This window comes from Epinephelus moara, chromosome 14, assembly GCF_006386435.1.
Source record: "Epinephelus moara isolate mb chromosome 14, YSFRI_EMoa_1.0, whole genome shotgun sequence".
In the NCBI taxonomy this organism is placed as follows: domain Eukaryota; kingdom Metazoa; phylum Chordata; class Actinopteri; order Perciformes; family Serranidae; genus Epinephelus; species Epinephelus moara.
Window position 1 is genome coordinate 2,020,752 of NC_065519.1, and position 19,649 is coordinate 2,040,400.

At 41.6% G+C, this 19,649-nt stretch overlaps 1 protein-coding gene across 2 annotated transcripts in view; it reads right to left on the minus strand.

Moving 5' to 3' along the window:
- rab11fip5a (RAB11 family interacting protein 5a (class I)) overlaps window positions 1-19,649 on the minus strand; it is a 123,544-nt gene that overhangs the window by 20,598 nt on the left and 83,297 nt on the right. Inside the window, exon 3 of one of the 2 annotated variants that reach the window (XM_050062094.1) lies at window positions 17,964-18,667. In XM_050062094.1, coding sequence (XP_049918051.1) covers window positions 17,964-18,340 — 377 coding nt within the window. In that variant the 5' untranslated portion in view covers window positions 18,341-18,667. Of the gene's footprint in view, window positions 1-17,963; window positions 18,841-19,649 lie in introns of those variants that run through there. The other variant, XM_050062095.1, reaches the window with a different exon arrangement.

The window sequence follows — 19,649 nt, forward strand, 5'->3', positions numbered from 1 at the left end:
CCCACATTAAAGGTCCAGTGTGGAAGATTTAGGAAGATATACTGACAGTTTTCTTAAATGTGTAATAACCTGAATGAAAGAATCATTGTGTTTTCTGTACCTTAGAATAAGACATTTATATCTATACACGGAGTGGATCCTCAAAAGTAGGTATAACTGCAGCTGGAGCAGCTACGAGACCTCTAGTTACATGACTCGCCTATCATACGTCAGCTACCTTCATTCCTTGGCCTGGAAGTGGAAGTCCTGGTGAAACTGCTAAGTTAGCGATTACGCTAGCTATAAAGTATAACATTAAAAGAGAAGTGGCTATGGTAAGGTGATGGGAAGGCTACTTCTCATTAATCATGCTAATGCTAAGTTAGCAATGAGCTAACATTAGCTTTGAGGTTCATTATAAAAGACAGGCAGTTAAGGTTAGAATAAGGGTAATGGAAAAGCTGCCTCTCAGTACTTATGCTAATGCTAATTCAGTGATTAGCTAACATTAGCTATGGAGTATTATGTTAAAAGAGAAATGGTTAAGTTAAGGGTAAGGGTTATGGGAAGGCTACATCTTGTTGATTATGATTATTATAACATTAGCTATGAAATACCTACAAATCAGCCACCTTCGCCTTGGCCCGCAAGCGGAAGTGCCAACAAAATTGCTAAGTTAGCGATTAGCAAGCTATGAAGTATTGCATTAAAAGAGAGGTGATCAAGGTTAGGATAAGGGTACTGGGATGGCTAAATTTTGTTGCGTATGCTAACGCTAACTCTGCAATTATCTCGCTAAGAAGTATTATGTTAAAAGAGGGCCAGTTAAGGTTAGGGTTAGGTTAATTGGACAGCTACATCTCCTTACTTATGCTAATGCTAACTTAGCAATTAGCTAGCTATGAAATATTACGCTAAAAGAAAGGCAGTTAAGGTCAGGATAACCACGCAGGTCCAGTTGCCTATGATATAACACTTAAGATTACCAAGACCTGGGGCGTCGGTGGCTTAGTGGTAGAGCAGGTGCCCCATGTACAAGGCTGTTGCCGCAGCGGCCCGGGGTCGACTCCAGCCTGTGGCCCTTTGCTGCATGTCACTCCCTCTCTCTCTCTCTCCCTTTCACGCTTGTCTGTCCTATCAAATAAAGGCTTAAAAATGCCCAAAAAATATCTTTAAAAAAAAAAAGATTACCAAGACCTGGATGACTGAGAATCTTCACCGGCAGGTAGGGTAACTTATGCTAATGCTAACTTAGCAATTAGCAAGCTAAGAAGTATTACGTTAAACGAGAGGAGATTAAGGTTAGGGTAAGGGTAATGGGAAGGCTACATCCCAATACTTATGCCAAAGCTAACTTAGCGATTAGCTTACATTAGCTATGAAGTTTTATGTTAAAGGAAAAGTAGTTAAGGTTATATCTATAGGCTATATCTATTATGTTCACGCTAACTTAGCAAATAGCTAGGTAAGAAGCTATCTTGGGTTGTAGGGGTGTGCTGTTTACGCTACAACGTGTCTGCAGCTACACGTCTCAGTCCTTATCTATGTTGTGCCACCATGTTTCTACAGTCGCCCAGAATGGATAAATAGAACTCTGGCTCTACACAGGGCGGTTTCTGTTTTTGCATTGGCCGTCATAGTTAGAAGCCCCTCTGCGACGAGCCAAACAGCACTGATTTTTTTTTTATCTTGAAACTGATTTATTTGGTGTTTCTAGCAGTTTAAATCAGCTGGTCTGTTGTTTTGGAGAGGAAGAGACCTCTGTGGATAATTCAGCTCCTGGTAGAAACTTGAACACTTAAGGAATTCTAACCAGGAGTTCAGGCTTGGCACATAGAGATGTTTCAGCTGGTTGCAATCTGCATTTCTCACTGCTAGATGACACAATATCGCACATACTGCTCCTTAAAACTGTTCATATAACATGATTGTGAAAAAAAAATGTTTCTGCTGACTAAAAACATTTCAAAGCTGTTTTCACCACACAAAGCGTCTTGATTTTCAAAGATGATGCAAAAAAAAGTTACAGGCCTATTTACGCACATGCACCTGTGCTGGAGGGTCATGTGACTCAGAAGAAAGCCTGACAAAAGGCCTAAATACAGAAAGTGCAACACAGACAAAAACAGCAGCCTACAGTTTGAAGCCCACGTACTCGGAGAGAGAACAGTCTGTTACCGAAGAGGACCCAGTTTCCCCAAAGCACCGTCCCACACAGACGCCTGTACAGTTCAACAAGGCCACTCTGCTGATACTGTAAAACATTTGGTTATAAACATCCACAGAGAAGCGTACGAACATCCCAGAACCACAACAATCTTCATAACCAAATGTTCTGCCTGGTTTTTTGTGGAATTGGTGGGAGTCTGCACAGTCGACAGTCCCATTCCTGAGCTGCAGAGCATGACTGCATATCTGCTTCCCCATCTTGCAAAAACAGGAAATCACAACACTCCACCCCATCCCTGCATGACACCATCTCCCCACCCTCACCACCCTCACCACCCTCACCTCCCTTACCTCCCTTATCCACTCAGGAGCAGATAGGAAAATTTTCTCTGAGCTGCCGTCTCATTCTGAGCTTCATCTTACAAAGTCTTGTGTGGAACAAGTCGATCCCTAGAAACCACCCTTCAAGGCAGGACAGGGCTGAAATTACAAGACAAGTAGGCTATCAGCTTATTTTATCCAGCGTGTGCTCAGAGTCTCTGTGGGGCTCTGTGAGCCTGGGTGGTATCAGAGCCACACTCAACTGACTCTGAAATAAAACTGGTGCCAAGGGCGCAGGATCTGTGTCAACTGTGGGATTTAACAGCACTTTACTCACCAAACATGTTGGTGTTTAAGGTTATATCACCCTGAGATACTTCTTCTGTTCTCCCCGGGGAGTCAGAGGGGTTTGTTGTGAGGCTCAAGGGCCTCTACAGGGGCCGAGAGAGCTTAATGCAGTACAGTATAAAAACATCTTCACCACTCTGACACACACGTCACATTAAGAAAGCTGAAGTTACCACTCTGCCCACCAGTCCACCCTGTGGTTGTATGACTCCGCCCACTAGTCCACCCTGTGGTTGTATGACTCCGCCCACCAGTCCAGTGTCTCTGACAGTCTCCATCCATGTCAGTGAAAACATGGATGCTTCACACACAGAAGATCTATACAATCAGCACAGTTTCAAGATTAGAGTCACCAATTCAGTATCTGACCAAATGTCTCCCCTTCTGTTCCTGAGATATGACGTTAAAACATGATGATGTCACAGTCAAGCTGACCTTTGACCTTTTGACCTTCATTATTTTATCCTGTTAGACATTTGTGTCAAGTTTGGTCAGAATTAGTGAATGAATTCTTCAGTTATGGACAAAGACATGTTTTGAGAAGTCACAGTGACCTTTGACAGTTAGTCTTCAGTCCAAGTGGACCTTTGTGCCAAATTTGAAGAAATCCCTTTAAGGTGTTTTTGAGATATGAGACGGACGAGGTCACAGTGACTTGTGACCAAGTGGAGTCCAAGTGGACATTTGTGCCAAGTTTAAAGAAATTCCCTGATGGTATTCTTGAGATATTGTGTTCATGAAAATGAGACAGATGTAAGGTCACAGCAACCTTGACCCTTGCCCACAAAAATCTAATCAATTCATCCTTGAGTCCAAGTGGACGTTTGTGCTAAATTTGTAGAAATTCCTCAAGACGTTCTTGAGATATTGCGTTCACTCAGATGGGATCGACGGACAACCTGAAAACATAATGCCTCTGGCCACGGCCAACGCCGGTCCGGAGGCACAGTAACACGTCTGTGGTATCAGCTCTGTGTAGCTGTACTGAGGCAGAGCAGCGCTAAATGCTAACATCATCATGCTAACGTGGGGAGTTCAATATTTAACATGTCCGAGCATGGATTTGTGGTGGTGCTAACGGCATCCAGTTCTGACTTATCAACAGTGCACAAATTGATTTTGTGAGTGAATACATAAATACATACTTTATTTTGAAATATACTGAACATCTGGCACAGAGCTTTTATTTTGTAGTGCCATTTCCTGCTGTAGAGAGAGTGAATAAAATACAGCTACTTAACAGAAACAACAAACTAGCTCAACGACATGACAAAACACAAGTATGATGCTGAATATATTGAACTATGTGGACCTTGACGTGATGACTGCGGACAATTTTGGACCCTTTGGCTGAACCAGGTGGAAACCACTGCCTTAGATCTTATAAATGCATTTACAGGAGTGTCAACCACAGAGTGGTTGGACAAGGGTTTATTAATTGTAAGAGTTTAATCACACTATTTACCGACAGACACTGGCACTGCCAGATGGGCGAAGTGGTTCCTTTTTTTTTATTTTTTTTTTTAAAGTTTATCACCACCATCAGGAGGACTTGTCACTGTCACTGATCAATGCTGAAAGAGAAGGAAATCAGCTGTTGATTTATATACAGAGATCCCAGAGGACATTTTTAAAAATGTGTAATTAGTGGTAGATTTGATTTAGTCGTACTATTACTAACAGAATGAAAAAATGGTTTAAAAATATGGGGACAAACATTATGTCTTAGAAAATGTAAAATATCTGATTCATGAGGATAAACAACCACTCAGAGAGCTGATTCAGCAAAACAGTTCCCAACAACACGCTCCAACTAGAGCCAACATGCTGCACAAACTACAGACCAGGGTCAGATGCTCAGTGACGGCCCAACAGTGGCCCAACAGTGGCAGGTAATCAGCTTAGTGTTTCAAGCCACTTACAGAGGACGCAAGGTGGGTGAGTGGTGCTACTTCATATGAATTATCAAGTGGACACTTCCTGCTACACCTCCATCAACGTTACGAACCAACAAATCCTCCAGAAGCTCTGTGCTGCTAACATGACCTGGATCCTGCCTCATCAGCAGAAGCAGCAGAAGCAGCAGACGAGCGGCGAGAGGCTCAGACCACATTCCACATCTGGATGTGATGAGCTCGAACCTCACCGCCAACTTCCCTCCTCAAACTTTTACACAACAGAGCATTGTATCTTTAAACCACACCTCCTCAGGCCCACGCTGACACAAAACCAGGGAGGACGGGCCACCAGTCCTTCTGAGAACAGGTCATCTAGAAAGAAATCAAATGTGTTAGTAGCCAGTTGTAATGCTCTTAAACACAAACAAGCAGCTTTCTATGTTGTACAGGAGATGAACTTGGCTGATGACAGTTAAACAGCTCAATATTTTTTGTGGTGACAGACTTAAAGCTCCAGTGTGTGGGATTTAGGATTTAGTTTTCTGAACTATGTTACTGCCCCACGCAAAGGACTTCAAGTATCTCGGGGTCATGCTCACAGGTGAGGGCAGAATGGAGCATGAGATGGATCTGCAGTATGGCATGGCGTCTGCAGTGATGCAGGTGCTGCGCCGGACCGTCATGGTTCAGAGGGAGCTGAGCCAGAAGGCAAAGATTTCAAATGATCTCCGTACCAACTCTCACCTATGGTCATGAGCTCTGGGTAGTGACTGAAAGAATGAGGTCACAGATACAAGCGTCTGACATGAGTTTCCTCTGTAGGGTGTCTGGGCTCAGCCTTAGAGATAGGGGGAGGAGTCAGACATCTGGAGGGAGCTCGGAGTAGAGCCGCTGCTCCTTCATGTTGAGGTGGTTCAACATCTGATCAGGATCCTCCTGGTCGCCTCCTGTTAGAGGTGTTCTGGGCATGTAGCACTGGTAGGAGGCCCCAGGGCAGACCCAGAACACACTGGAGGGATTATATATCTCATCTGGCCTGGGAACACCTCAGTATCCTCCAGGAGGAAAGCGTTGCTGGGGAGAGGGACGTCTGGGGTGCTTTGCTCAGCCTGCTGCCCCTATGACCCGGCCCTGGATAAGCGGTTGAAAATGGATGGACTGAGGTCTGTTTTCTTTAGTGTATAATCACCTAAAAATAAGAATTGTTGTGTTCTCGTTACCTGGAATGAGACGTTTATAGTTACAAAGGGAGCAGGTCCTCGTCAGCAGAGATCACCATGTTGCACCGTCATGTTTCTACAGAAGCCAAGAACGGACAAACCAAACACTGACTCTAAACAGGGGCACTCGCGTTTTCCTCTTCAAGCTAACTGCGGTAGCTGATGTGAAGAGACCTCTGTGGATAATTCAGCTCCTGAACAATGAACACTGAAGGAATTCTAACCAGGAGAAGTTTCAACTGATTGCAATCTGCAGTCTTTAACGCTATATGCCACTGAATCCCCCAAAATCTTACATACTTCTTAATTCTTGCTCTTCAAAACGCCAGCTGGTTTTCTTGACATCACCAAATGAAGATAAAGAACTGATTAATTGTTTAATGAAAAGTCTGTGTTCTTGAAATAATGTGATTGCAGGATATTTATTTTGTCACTTCAACATAATGACAGAATCATTTCTCATTATCACAGGAAATGAAAAGGTCATAATAAAAGAGAAAACTAGGCTTCTTCTGCCAAGATCACAAAATGAATTAATAAATAAATGCCTGCATCCTCTCCAAAACACAGGACTTGTGAAAACATGTATCAGGTGGGTGTTGATTTTGTAGTATTAAACAACAGTAAAATGAGTAGATCAGGAGCTGCAGCTACATCCTGATAACACAGCTGCTGCTGCTGTTTGCTTACAAAGGCTGCAACAAATAGTTCAGCTTTCAACTTTCTATTGGGCTGAGCTTTTATGAGACAAAACCATCTTATGTGAAGGTCAAGGCCAATGTCTGCTTCACAAAAGGCTGATTCAAGTTAACTTTGTGTCCTGATGCTTCTGTCTGCAAAGTAGCAAAATTACTGAGACATGTGAGACGAGATGCAGCGTGGCTGTTTTTCTATTTGAACAGACTTTAGTCCTTTAACGACTGGGTGATGTCTTCAGTAGATTTATGTGCAGCAACCTTAAATGATCGTTTAGAAGTGTTAATCATTATGGAGGACTTCAACTTCAGTATTGGACAGCTGATGGCATTTTCTAAATGTTCGACTTCGCCCTCTCTCAAAACAATTCATTTTACTGCTGATACTGAGTGGAGACTGGTCAATTCATCACTGCAACCAAGCCCACATCACATCAACACAATTAAAGTCAAGATCCAGATTTTCTAAATGAGGGAGAAAGTCGATGTCCTGCAGCTCCTTTTCAGAGTTTGTTTTTCCTCCACTTTTTATGTGGAACAAACGCATGTTTAACAAAATATTAATCTAAGCAGAGTATTTACGCACTTAAAGAGCGCCTGACGGGGGACTGTAAGTGTTTGAAATTGTGATTTGTTCTGAATTTGAAGTAAACATGAAAAATGAAGGGAATAAGGGGTGACAGCGGTTACAAAAACTAATAAATAAATGATGCTCCTATCCATTAATTATAGAAATACTTTTAAGTGCATTTGGAATCAATTAGAGGACACATATTGTTATTTTGCAGAGTTTACGGATGAATTGTGTACCTGCTCAGCTAAAATCGTAGATGTGTAATTAGGGTTGCAACGATATGAGATTTTCATGTTACGATAACCATCTCAGAAAAGATCGTGGTTTCATGGTATCACGGTATTATAGAATTTATATTATCATCAGTCAGAATGAGCATTAAAGGAATGGAAACAGAAGGGTCATTTCTGGTTGAACAAACGTTTTATTACTATAATTTAAATTTGAAACCATTTTGTTAATGGAAGTGTGTTTGTGTGAAGTGGGAGATTTGACGTCCAGATTTCTTCTTTTACCAATATCGTACATGAGCAAATGAACATGGTATAATAACCATCATTTTATGTTAATGTCTACTTTAATATTCTATTTTATTCTATTTTATTCTAATGTCTACTTTAATATTTTATTTTATTTTATTTTATTTTAATGTCTACTTTAATATTTATTTTACTTATTTCATTGTCTATTTTAGTATTTTATTTATATCTTCATCTTTATCTCTTGTTTCCATTCATGCTGTATTTCTATTTCTACTTTGCACGGAGCATTGGAACAAAAACAATTTCCCCCCGGGGATTAATAAAGTATTCTGAATCTGAATCTGAATCTGAATCTGAATCAACTTTTATATCACAGTGTACCGTGAGACTGGTTTGCTGCAACCCTATGTATAATAACACCCCGACTCCAAGATGGTGCCTATTTATTCCAATGGAGGTGGTCGCCTGGCGCATACGCAAAAAAAGTTTCTAGGTCCCTGGTTTTCTTTTGTGGTATGCGACCCGCTGAATATGCTCAGTAGTGTTTCTCCTGCTGGCCCCACCTGCCCACGAGTTCCCGCTCGTAGACTTTACATTGTGATGATGTCTTTTCTTATAACTTTAAAATGAAACTGCATACATTGCAAAGTAACAACAGCAGAGCTATACAGGTTGATGTTTATTTTATGTCCAAGGTAACGGATATAAAAGCAAGAGGGTCAAAGTTCAGGGTGAGATGTTACAAAATGGCAGTGTGTCCTGATTGTGTGCATACTTCATGCCACAGTACATATTTTTTAAGGGCAGCTGCAGGACCTACTAAAAGGAAAAAGATAAAGAATGCGATTCGGAACGTACCCATGACTTAATTCATTGCTAAATCCTGAAGACGCTAACGGTGGCTAACACTAGCATCCCTCAGCACAGGCTGCTTTGTTTTAGACAGATCATTCTGACCTGAACTGAACTGAGCACCAACAGGAAGTAAAGAAAAGACAGTTCAGGGCTGCTGTGTCACAGTGACCCAGATCTGGAAACAACTGATAGGTAAAATGTCCTTCGCCTAAACCACAAACGTCTTTTACAAGTGTCCTCTTCTTGTCTCTGCTTCACTGTGTCTCCATGGCGATGGCAGACAGGCTGATGTGAGATGCAACAACACAACCTCCACATGACTCAGGGATACGAGTTAGAAGCAGTATGTGTAAAATGTCAGCTGCTGTATATCCTGCTACCTACAGGATGTGTTTTTACTCAAGATAATCTGATAAATCTCCTGGTTTTCAACAACCTGACGCACAGTTATTTTATCTGGGACTGTTATGTAACGTCTAATGTCCATTAGACTGTATTCCCTCTGGACAGCAGCTACTGAAAGTCAGTCTGCTCTTAACAGAGGATTTGTCTGGATGTACATCACACACACACACACACACACACACACACACACACACACACAGAGTCAGTCAGCAGATGGACGTTCAGCTCTCAGGCCTGCCTCAGTAACACTCACTTTTCTGAAACAACACCAGAGTTTTGCTTTTTTAAGATAAACAACATGACGGGATGTGAAACTGAGACAGCGATGGCATGAAAAGGAGTGTCTGTAAAAACACAAATCTAACATCTACATCATGATATCAGCGCTGAGAGAATCACCCAACCAGCACCGTGAAGAATCACTGATCTGCAGAAAAAAAGAGCTGAAACTTTAAATTACTCTCTGGGGACGAAACTTGATTATTAAGGAAAAAATGTGCATGACAAGTTCAATATTCAGCAAAGGTATCGCAAATTAAATTATTTTTGTTAAGAACGTGGGCTGGTTTGTCCGCAGTGTGTTGATCTGGCAGTGTTTCTGTGGTTTCCTCCTGACAGACCCTGCAGGGGAATTCACCCAACGCCCACCTTTCCAGGAATCTGCTCTGCACCGATAGCTCAACATGCAAATACATCACGGCCACTGCATCCTCCCGTGCCACCCGTTACAGAGCAGCTGCTCTGTCTTCAAATGGCTGAATAAAGATCAGACATGTTGGGACATGTTTACTATGAAGCTTTTGTGTGTTGTCCTGCTGCTCTCACTGCTAATCTGTGAAGTCAGAGCCCTGGTACATGCTTACAGCAGATGGTCTGATGTTGTCAAAAATACTGATTCATCAATATATTAATTCTGAATGTTTGCAATGGATTTCATACTCATTCTCCACAGTATGATACACTTGACCATTTACTATAGTCATTCTGCTGCTCTCTGCTGCTAACCAAGAGAGAGAAAAGTCATTATTTCCATGTTACAGCCTTGTTATGTTTATCTTTTAAGACAAAATTAAAATTGTATCCTCTCGATGTCAATTTTTTCCTGTGTGGTATCAAAAAGTCTACCGAATATCAATATTTTTCAAGGTATTGTATGGGAGATAGAAATTCCAGTATCATGACAACACTATGCTCATTTCAAGTGTTTCTATGTTACAATACTGTGCATGACTTACTGAGGTTTTGTTAGCATTCAGTTAGCATAGCATTAGCTAGCTTATCTTTGTCTGAATGATAGTGTAGTTGGTATTTTGGCTTGTAGATCTGAAGGTCCGGTACCAACTGTCTGTAAATTTGACATGGGTCTCTCAAGATTAGACGTTTTTTGAATCTGTTGCTACGTTAACATGCAAAAACTATTCTGGTTAATTGCCCTTATTCCCAAGAAGACAATACTCCTACAAAGCTGTTTATGTGGATGATGGAAATTAATAAAAAACTCCAATTGAGAGGCTTATTCTTAATGCGCCGTATACATGTCTGAGTAATTTTATTAAAACATGAATAATACCATCAAATAACTTCAGTTTAGTATTATTTCACTCGTTTGCCTCTGTCAGGAGCTTCTCTTTACATCAGTATTTGCACAGTATTTGCACACTTTATCATACATTTCTGATGATGAATGATTGACAGATGACAAATGATACCATAGCTGAGGATGCCTATCCTTATCCTTAAGATGGCGATGCCACTCCCAAAATGCTCCGCGATTCCCATTTCCCATAGAAAAGAGTTGCTAACGTTAGCTTAAAATCTGATAGCATCCAGTACCAGCTAGTGGGAGAATACTACACAGTCTGTTATTTAAACGTAACCTGTAACAATACAAATTAATAAGGATAGTTAATTAAGTGCTCCTTTAAACTTGCACTTGGTTACAACTGTATGTAGTAAGCTAGTTAGCCGTGCATGCTAACGTTTGCAGCTTGTGTTACAGCAGATTAACACACTGTTAGTCCCGTATTTATGATTTTGTTTCATGTTTTTAGTTTTAGATAAAAATATAAGTCCGTCCATGTGAAGTGAAGTTATAAGTAACTGGTGTTTACATCGAGTCCAAGTCTTTTTTGATCTTGTCTACAGTCACCAGGTTCACTGCTCGAGTCTTCACCTCTGGCACTACCTCACTACTTTAATCATCACTTTTTCTTCATCCTCTCACCTGCAGGATAAACTCATCTTCTCCACATCTAAATTTAAACCTCATCCTTCATTTCCTCCGAGTGTGACTGGAACACGCTGATTCAGAGGAACGCTGTGTGAAAACTGATGAATTCTACGGAGAATAAAACAAGTCAGAGACTCAGAAGAAAAGAGCCGTTTTGACCTGACGTATCTCCATTTACTGAAATATACGACCCAGAGCGCTACACCGCTGTGACGCCCCCAGCCTCCTCTAAAGGGCTTTATAAATATTAGAAACTGTAAAGTGAGGGAGTCTTGGCACAGTCCTCAACCTCTGCAGTACCAAGTGTAACACCACTGTCACTGGAAAACATGTACTGGAAATACAGGTTTCTGTGCTCATCTGTATGTAAAGTGACTTTAATGCTGCTTCATTTGTCACCTGGTTTCAAAAGCACCTGTTTTTCATTCCTACGTCTCACCTGAGAGGTTCATTGATTACACTTTTATCAGATTTTACTGCCACCATTTATTCCTCCTCCTAGGTTTTATCACAATACAAATAAAGCTCACCTTAAACAAAATACCATTCTGAAGACTATCATGAGAGCCTAAAGATATCACATATCACACAGCTAAGGGTGTTAATGGGAACAGCCCAAAACCACAAATCATCCTGAGGTGAAAACATACAGTTTTATATTACTGCTAAACTTTGCTGTCTTTAGGGCCAGTTTTTAAAGATGTTAAAAGATATAGCCAGTCATCCTTTTCTACCTGTGAACAATTTCCTGATCTCAAAGTATTTTCAGGTGTGAAAAAACAAAATAAATGCTGTGTCACTACTATGGCTGGGATCTGAATTTTAATATTTAACTCACTTGTGTGTGTGCGCTCAGCCTGTTCAACATGGCTGAGCTCGACATGAACATAAAATAGCATTAATTAACTAAAAGTTATAATGTTAGCTAAAAGTAACAGATAATGGTTGAAATAGCATTAGTTAGCTAAGAGTAACTAATAATGGGTAGAAATAGCATTGGATAGCTAAAAGTAATGGATAACAGTTGAAACCATTGGCTAACAGTAGGCTGACTATAAACGGCTGGAACAGCATTAGTTAGCTAAAAGTTATGGATAATGGTTAAAACGGTTAGCTAAACCTATCTGATAAGGGGTTGAAATAGCATAAGTTCACTAAAGGCAATGGATAACGGTTTAAACGTTTGCTAAAAGAAACCAATAATTGGTTGACATAGCATTAGTTCACCAAAAGTTGCGGATAATAGTTAAAACCGATAGTTAAAAGTTATAAAATAGCATTACTAAGCTTAAAAAAAGGATAATGGTTGAAACAGTTAGATGAAAGTAACTTATAAGCAATTGAAATGGCATTAGTTTGCTAAAAGTAATAAACAGTTGAAATAGTATCAGTTAGCTAAAAGTAATGGATTATAGTTAAGTAACTAATACACAGTTGTATTAGCAGTAGTTAGATAAAGGTAACTGATACAGGGTTGAAATAACATTAGTTAGCTAAAAGTAATGGATAATTGTTAAAACAGTTAGCTTGCAGTAACTGATAAGCTGTAAATAGCATTAATTAGCTATAAGTAATGGATAATGATTAAGTAGCTAATACACAGTTATATTAGCAATGGTTAGAAAAAAAGTGATAAACCGTTGAAATAGCATTAGTTAGCTAAAAATAACAAACAATGGTTACAACAGTAACTGATACACAGATGAAATAGCATTAGTTAGCTAAAAGTAATGGTTAAAACAGCTAGTTAAAAGTAACAAATACGCAGTTGAAATAATAATAGTTAGCTTAAAGTAACCGATAAGCGGTTGAAATAGCATTAGTTAGCTAAAAGTAATGGTTAAAACAGCTAGTTAAAAGTAACAAATACGCAGTTGAAATAGTAATAGTTAGCTTAAAGTAACCGATAAGCGGTTGAAATAGCATTAGTTAGCTAAAAGTAATGGTTGAAACAGTTAGCTAAACGTAACTAATAAGCAGTTGAAATGACAATGTTAGTTAGCTAAAAGTAATGGTTGAAACAGTTAGCTAAAACTATCTGATAAGCGGTTGAAATAGCATTAGTTCACTAAAGGCAATGGATAACAGTTTGAACAGTTAACGTTAGCTAAAAGTAACCATTAATTGGTTGAAATAGGATTAATTAGCTAAAAGTAATGGATAATGGCTAAAACAGTTAGCTAAAAGTTACTTATAAGCAGTTGACATAGCATTAGTTTGCCAGAAGTAACTGATAAGCAGTCAAAATAGTAATAATTAGCTTTAGTAATGGATAATGATTGAAACAGCTAAAATTAACTAATAAAGAGTTTAAATACCATTAGTTATCTAAAAGTAATGGATTATGGTTAAAACAGTTAGCTAAAAGTAACTAATAAGTGTTTGAAATAGCATTAGTTCGCTAAAAAGTAACTGATAACAGGGCCGTTAACAAATTACCATTTTTTGTGAAATGCCTGTTAAAACGATCAAATTACAAATTCCTTTGTGTCTATGTTAAACTAAGGTATCCCAACAGATTTTAACATTTTGCATGATTATTTACAAAGCTAAACTTACATTTATGGACTTCTTACCCGCACAGCCATGTTACTTGTTTATGTTAAGACTACCACAGTTTACAAAGCATTCTGGGAATTTTCTTCTCCCACCCCATTTGGAGGGCTACCTGGAGGGCTGGATGACCATGACCCCTCCATCCCACAACAGAAACGGGACACCCTAGCGTATGCAGCAGCACTCAGAGCAGAGTGGTAGGGTTGAGGGAGGAACTGGGATTGGGCCTATAAGTCTGATAATAAAAATATCTTGTGGAGATGTGGGGTCAGAAAGAAGTGAGACCTCTGTGGCCCCATAGACTGTAAAAATAAGTGTAGCCTGCGCCTCACCATCATCTCTGAACTAACTGCTAGCTATCAATGTGCATTGTGCGTATTATGTAGCCCCCAAACTTAAACATAGAGGAAGAATGTGTGGACAAAACAAGATGATATCTCTGGTCCTGCTGCATCGATTTTCATCCTTTTTTTTATTAGCAATGCTAAAATTGGTACTCTTTCAAGTAGATTATCTGAATAATGTTTACAATATGTAATATGCAACACAATCTTTTGTTTACAGCTCAAAAACATGACATGGTTTAAGTCACAGACATTTCAGTTTAACAATCTTCCTTGAGCCAGGTTTCAAAGCTTATTCACAAATTGAATGACCGCATCTGCAGGAGCTTTTGTTTTTAAAATCTTACACGTTAGCAAAAACACAACACTGTCTCTTAAAATGTGGCTCATGTTTTGGTCGATATTCTCTGTCAAACCCAAGATATTTTCAGGGCTGACATACATGAGCGGTGTTGACTGTGGGAAGTGTTGACCAGCCCAGATTCACTGAATACCACATGGAGACAGTGAATGTACCACGACGCCAGAGTGCTGACACTTCAACATCACAGGCCGACTCTAACCTTCAAGTGACCAGCTCCACCAGAAGGAGACTGGTTCCCCTTTCATCTCATATTCACAGGTGTGTCTGAGTGAAATCACAGTCGAGTCGGCTGGTCGTCACTTCTTATCAAACAGCCACAAACAACACAGAAAGTAAAGAGTCAGAGGAACGACTGTGTTCATCAGCAAGCCCAAACATTCAATCTGTGCTCAGTGAGCAGGGTGTCAGGATGATGGGGGATGTCCTGGATCAGGTACCAGTTCTGATTAATACTGGACAGAAAATACTCTGGCACTTGAACAAATACACCTACTGATGATGCTCTTTTTATTGATAGGTCAAATTTGATGATTGCTGGTGTAATTTACCTCTTCAACATGACTCGTACAGTACTGACTTCAATGGTTTTATTTATCTCCAACGCTCCACCCACAGTTTTTTAAGTCAGATTTGACAGAAATATGATGCTACTTGTGCTGAACTTGCCTTTAAAAAGACCAAATGTCCTTTTCAAGTTGAACAAAGTCATTTCGCTCTGTCTGGGAGAATGTAAACACAGTGCAACCACATCTCATTATGGTTTGATGGCAGGAAATGTTTCAGCTATCTAAAACTTCAGCAGTAAATACCAGGCTGTGCTGTCAGTCTCTCAAAATAACATAACTTCTTTGTGTGCTCTAAATTTTGCACCAACCTAAAATCACACAGGGGGAAATCAGCTATAGAGGAGGTTTAATTTCTCCACTGACAGTAGCATCAGTTGACCACAATGCACTGCTGTCATGAGAAATGTTTGAGTTTTTCATTTTCATATCTCCAGTATCAAACCTACAGCTGAAATGCAACAAGTTCATGCCTGTTCTCTGGGAGGTGTTGAAAGGGATTATGGGCATTGTAGGACATCACAAACAGAACTATATAACTGACATTAAAGGAGAATTGATGCACCTAAACACTGCTGTCCTTCACCTCTACATAACTCCACCAAAATGACTGATCACACTGATCTTAAAAAACAGTTATCTAAGGGAGCTCTTATCTGTGGTGCTGTTTATCAGTCTGAATTGCTTTGGTGTGAGTTGCAGAGTGTTCGGTGTATCGGCCGTAGAGATGTCAGCCTTCTCTCTAATATAATGGAACTAGATGTCACTCAGCTTGTGGTGCTCAAAGTGCCAAAAATTACATCTGAAAAAATCAACATCAATGTCTCTTTCCAGAAATCATGACCCGTTTTCTCGAGATAATCCACAGACCTTGTTGTGAGCAGTTTCATGTAGTAACTATTTTCTTCCCACCAAACTACACCCGCAGAAGGAAGTGTGCATCTCCTCATCAGTGAGAGGGTCGTGCTCATGACAGTGTCAGATGTAAACAATAATGGCGTCCTTCTTGGCTGAGCTGTCAGTTAGCCAGCTCAGTGGCATTAGGTGAGCTAGCGGTAGATGTGTGCATCTGAAGGCCCTGACACACCTACCCGATGGGCGGCCATTAGTAAGCATCTGTCACCCCAATTTTGCAGTGTGTCCCGCACAGTTGGCAGTAGTCAGCCCTTGCTGGGTTTTTTTTGGCGAATTCAGCATGTTGAATAGGTGTTGGAGATGGTGGAGCCCACCGGAACCCTTCAGTAAATGAAATCATCCTGACTGGCAGTTCAGTTCAGCACACAAGAAAAGAAATAGAAGTGAGGAAAGTAAACAAACAGCTAAAGTCAAGAGAGCACGAGATAGAAACAAACATGTTAGACTAGATTATTATTGTTAGCCAGCTGAAATGATTAGCCATTGTGTGTCTTATTGTTCTCTAGCATCTAGTTGTGTTGTTAATGTGGTAACTGGCTAACTAGTGTCTTAAATCAGTCCTGTCAGTCTTATGGTTTCTCTTTTTAAATGACAAATACAGACTACTGCCACCTGCTTCTATGGAGGGTTATTTCCTATCACGCAGGTGCAGAGTGTACCTGTTAGTTGGCTGTAGTCTTTGCTCCAGGGTTGAAATTAATATTTCTATTCACCTGCCTCTGTGACTGGTCGATTCAAAAATTTTACCAGCCACTAAACAGATTACCATTCTAGTGTTTTGGGCTGGTGAGTGAAGTAAATCTACTAGCTACTTGCATATCTTACCAGCATTTTTGACCCAGACAACGTAAGGCGATCTAACAGTCAGCCGTTGTCGCCACTACTTCTTTGATCTCAGTTGGTGTGTCTGAGCCTTAACGTTACAGCTCAGTCAAGGAGGGCGCCATTAATGTTTACATCTCACGCTGTCATGAGCACGAGCCTCTCGTCCATGAGTAGATGCACTCTTCCTTCTGCACATTGATACCATTGGTGGGTATGGTTTAGTAGAAAGAAAATAGTTCCTACATGAATCTGTTCACAACAAGGTCTGTGGATTATCTTGAGTAACCAGATCATGATTTCTGGAAAGAGACATTGCTGCTGAGTTTTTCGGATGTATTATCTTGGTACTTTGAGCGACACAAGCTGATTGCCGTCTGGTTTGATCAAACTGGAGAGAAGGCAGACATCTCTACAGCTGACATCTGCAACTCCCACCAAAACAATCTAGACTAATAAACAGCACCACAGGAAAGAGGAAAAACATTTATTTTTGATTTTAGGGTGAACTGTCCCTTTAGGGGATTGTAGGACATCACATGTAGAACTATATAACATCAATGTTAAACGAGAGTGGGAGCGCCACAATGACATATAGATTATAAACATGAGTTATCTGATGATGGAGGTTTCCTTTAAAAATGTTTAATGTCTGCAACATCAAACTTTACATCCCACACTCCGATGGGAGAGCTTTAGTAAAACAACATGTTATTCTAAAAATACCTTGGAGCTGTGGGATCATGAATCTGTTAGATAATCCCTGGAATTGGGACAGGCATTAATCCCCCCCTGCTCTACGTCAGGCCTCGGCTACTGGGACACAACATTTTAAGATCCCACAACAAAGCAGCACCTAATGTGGAGGTGAGAGTGATGTTTCTAGAAGGTCTGGTTTTTGGGGGAAGCCTCCAGCCTCAGTGATGTGAACAGTGTTCAGATGAGTTAGTTTGGTGTCTGTGGGAGGAGGGAGGGTGTGTCTGCAGGGCCCTGATGCAGCACAGTCCTGACAGCTGTGTTTATATCTCACAACAAAGTGTAGGAACTGAAACAGGACAAAAGCAGGGCACAAACACCCTGATGAGTTCACTGAACATGGGAAATAAGACATCGGAGTCATGGCTGGTGGAGCACATGCATGAAGCTTTAGGTCCCCTTCATCTGCATGCTGACACACACACACACACACACACACACACGCATGTACACACAGCTGAACTTACTCGTTTTTCACGCATCTGGTCTCGATGAACATCTTATCCAGCTGGATCACCGCCTGTCCGAGGAACACGTCCATCCCGATCAGAGCCCGGTGCATGACGATGAGGACCAGCTCGTTGCTCCCGGCCGGGAAGCTGCTCCGCCCGCTGTTCTCCAGCACACCGGGCTGCAGCTCGAAGGAGCACTCCTCCCTCCACTCCGGCTCCGTGGTCTTCTCCACCACACCGGTGGAGTATTTCTCCTTCCCCAGCTGGATGATGGTGTACACGTCGCTGGTGCCGTGCTTGCCCTTGCCCCGTAAGCCCCTGCCTCTCAGCACCGTCACCTGGACGTGTGTCGGTACCCATTTCTGGTCCTCCTCCACGGTTAGCGAGGACATGTCCCCCTGCAGACAGACAGACAAACCGACCGACCTGCCGCGACGAGGCAACCGGGGAGAGGTGGTGGTGGTGTCCGCCGCTGCCTCCCTGCTCTGGGTGTGCACAGTCACATCAGCTCCGGGGTCTGCGGGCGGTGCCGCATTATGGCTGCGTGTCTTCTCTGCGAAGGTGCCGGTGCTGGTGAGCCGAAGCTGCTCCCCGTGTCTCACAGCTCTGAGCTCTGCGGCAGCAGCAGCGTCCGTCCCCGCTCGGTGTGTCCCTGCCTCTCTGTGCTGCTGCACGGGCCTCTCTGCGGGCAGCGACGTCACGCCTCTATCCTCCTTCTTCTGCAGGACGAGGAAGTGGAGCTCAGACACAACACATGGCTGCGTGCACACAGACAACAATACAGGCCTGTGCTGGAATGTAGGGTGTGATGTTTCAACCAAGGCAGCTCCACTCCTCTGTGTCCTCTGAGACTGTGTCAGACTGGTCTGTGTGAAGGCTGCACACTCCCTGATGGAGGCCTCTGTAACACCAACTATTACAACACTCCTTTCTAAACTATGAAGCCAGCTGAGGCTGCCTGTCAGGGCCGTAATCACCTATATAACATGTGGGGGCCATATTCACTGTGTGCCTTCTGCACAGGGGTGGAGAGTAACAGATTACATGTAACTAAGTTACATATTCAAAACACAAAATATGAGCCTGGTCTCACTCGGCAGTCGTCAAAATCCAGTGCTTGGGCAGTGACTTGCAGCGTCAGAAACCAAAGCAAAAAGGCGTCCTTTAACATCGGCATGATACACGGCCGGTTGCCGTTATAGTAACATCAGTGGAAAACACTGCAGGACAAGGACGAATGTTAAGGCAGCGAAAGTCCAACTGGGGTCAGTGGGAGGTGAGGCTGCGCGATATAACGTCTATGTACGATAGAGCGATATATTGTCAAGCAAGATATAAATTAAGACACTCTTTATATCGATATAGGGTCAAGTTGCGTTACATATCGCATACCAGTGTCTATCTCTCCTCTCTCTCTCCACACAGCTCCGCCCTTTAGCAACACTTTCTAGAGCCATAACCTGACGTGCACCTCCCCAGAAATGTGATAAGTCACAGTGATGCAGAGCTCCTGTTTTTATAAGCTGAAACCATTTCCCTCAGTGGAAACAAAGCTTTGATTTACTTTAATTTCACAGATAAGAAACAATAAATTGTGAAGACAATAAAGCCTCCACACACTGTGTGTGATTTATCCTGGCTGAAATATGAGCTGCTAGCTGCTAGGCTAATTTATACAATGTGAAATGCCATAGGCTTGGC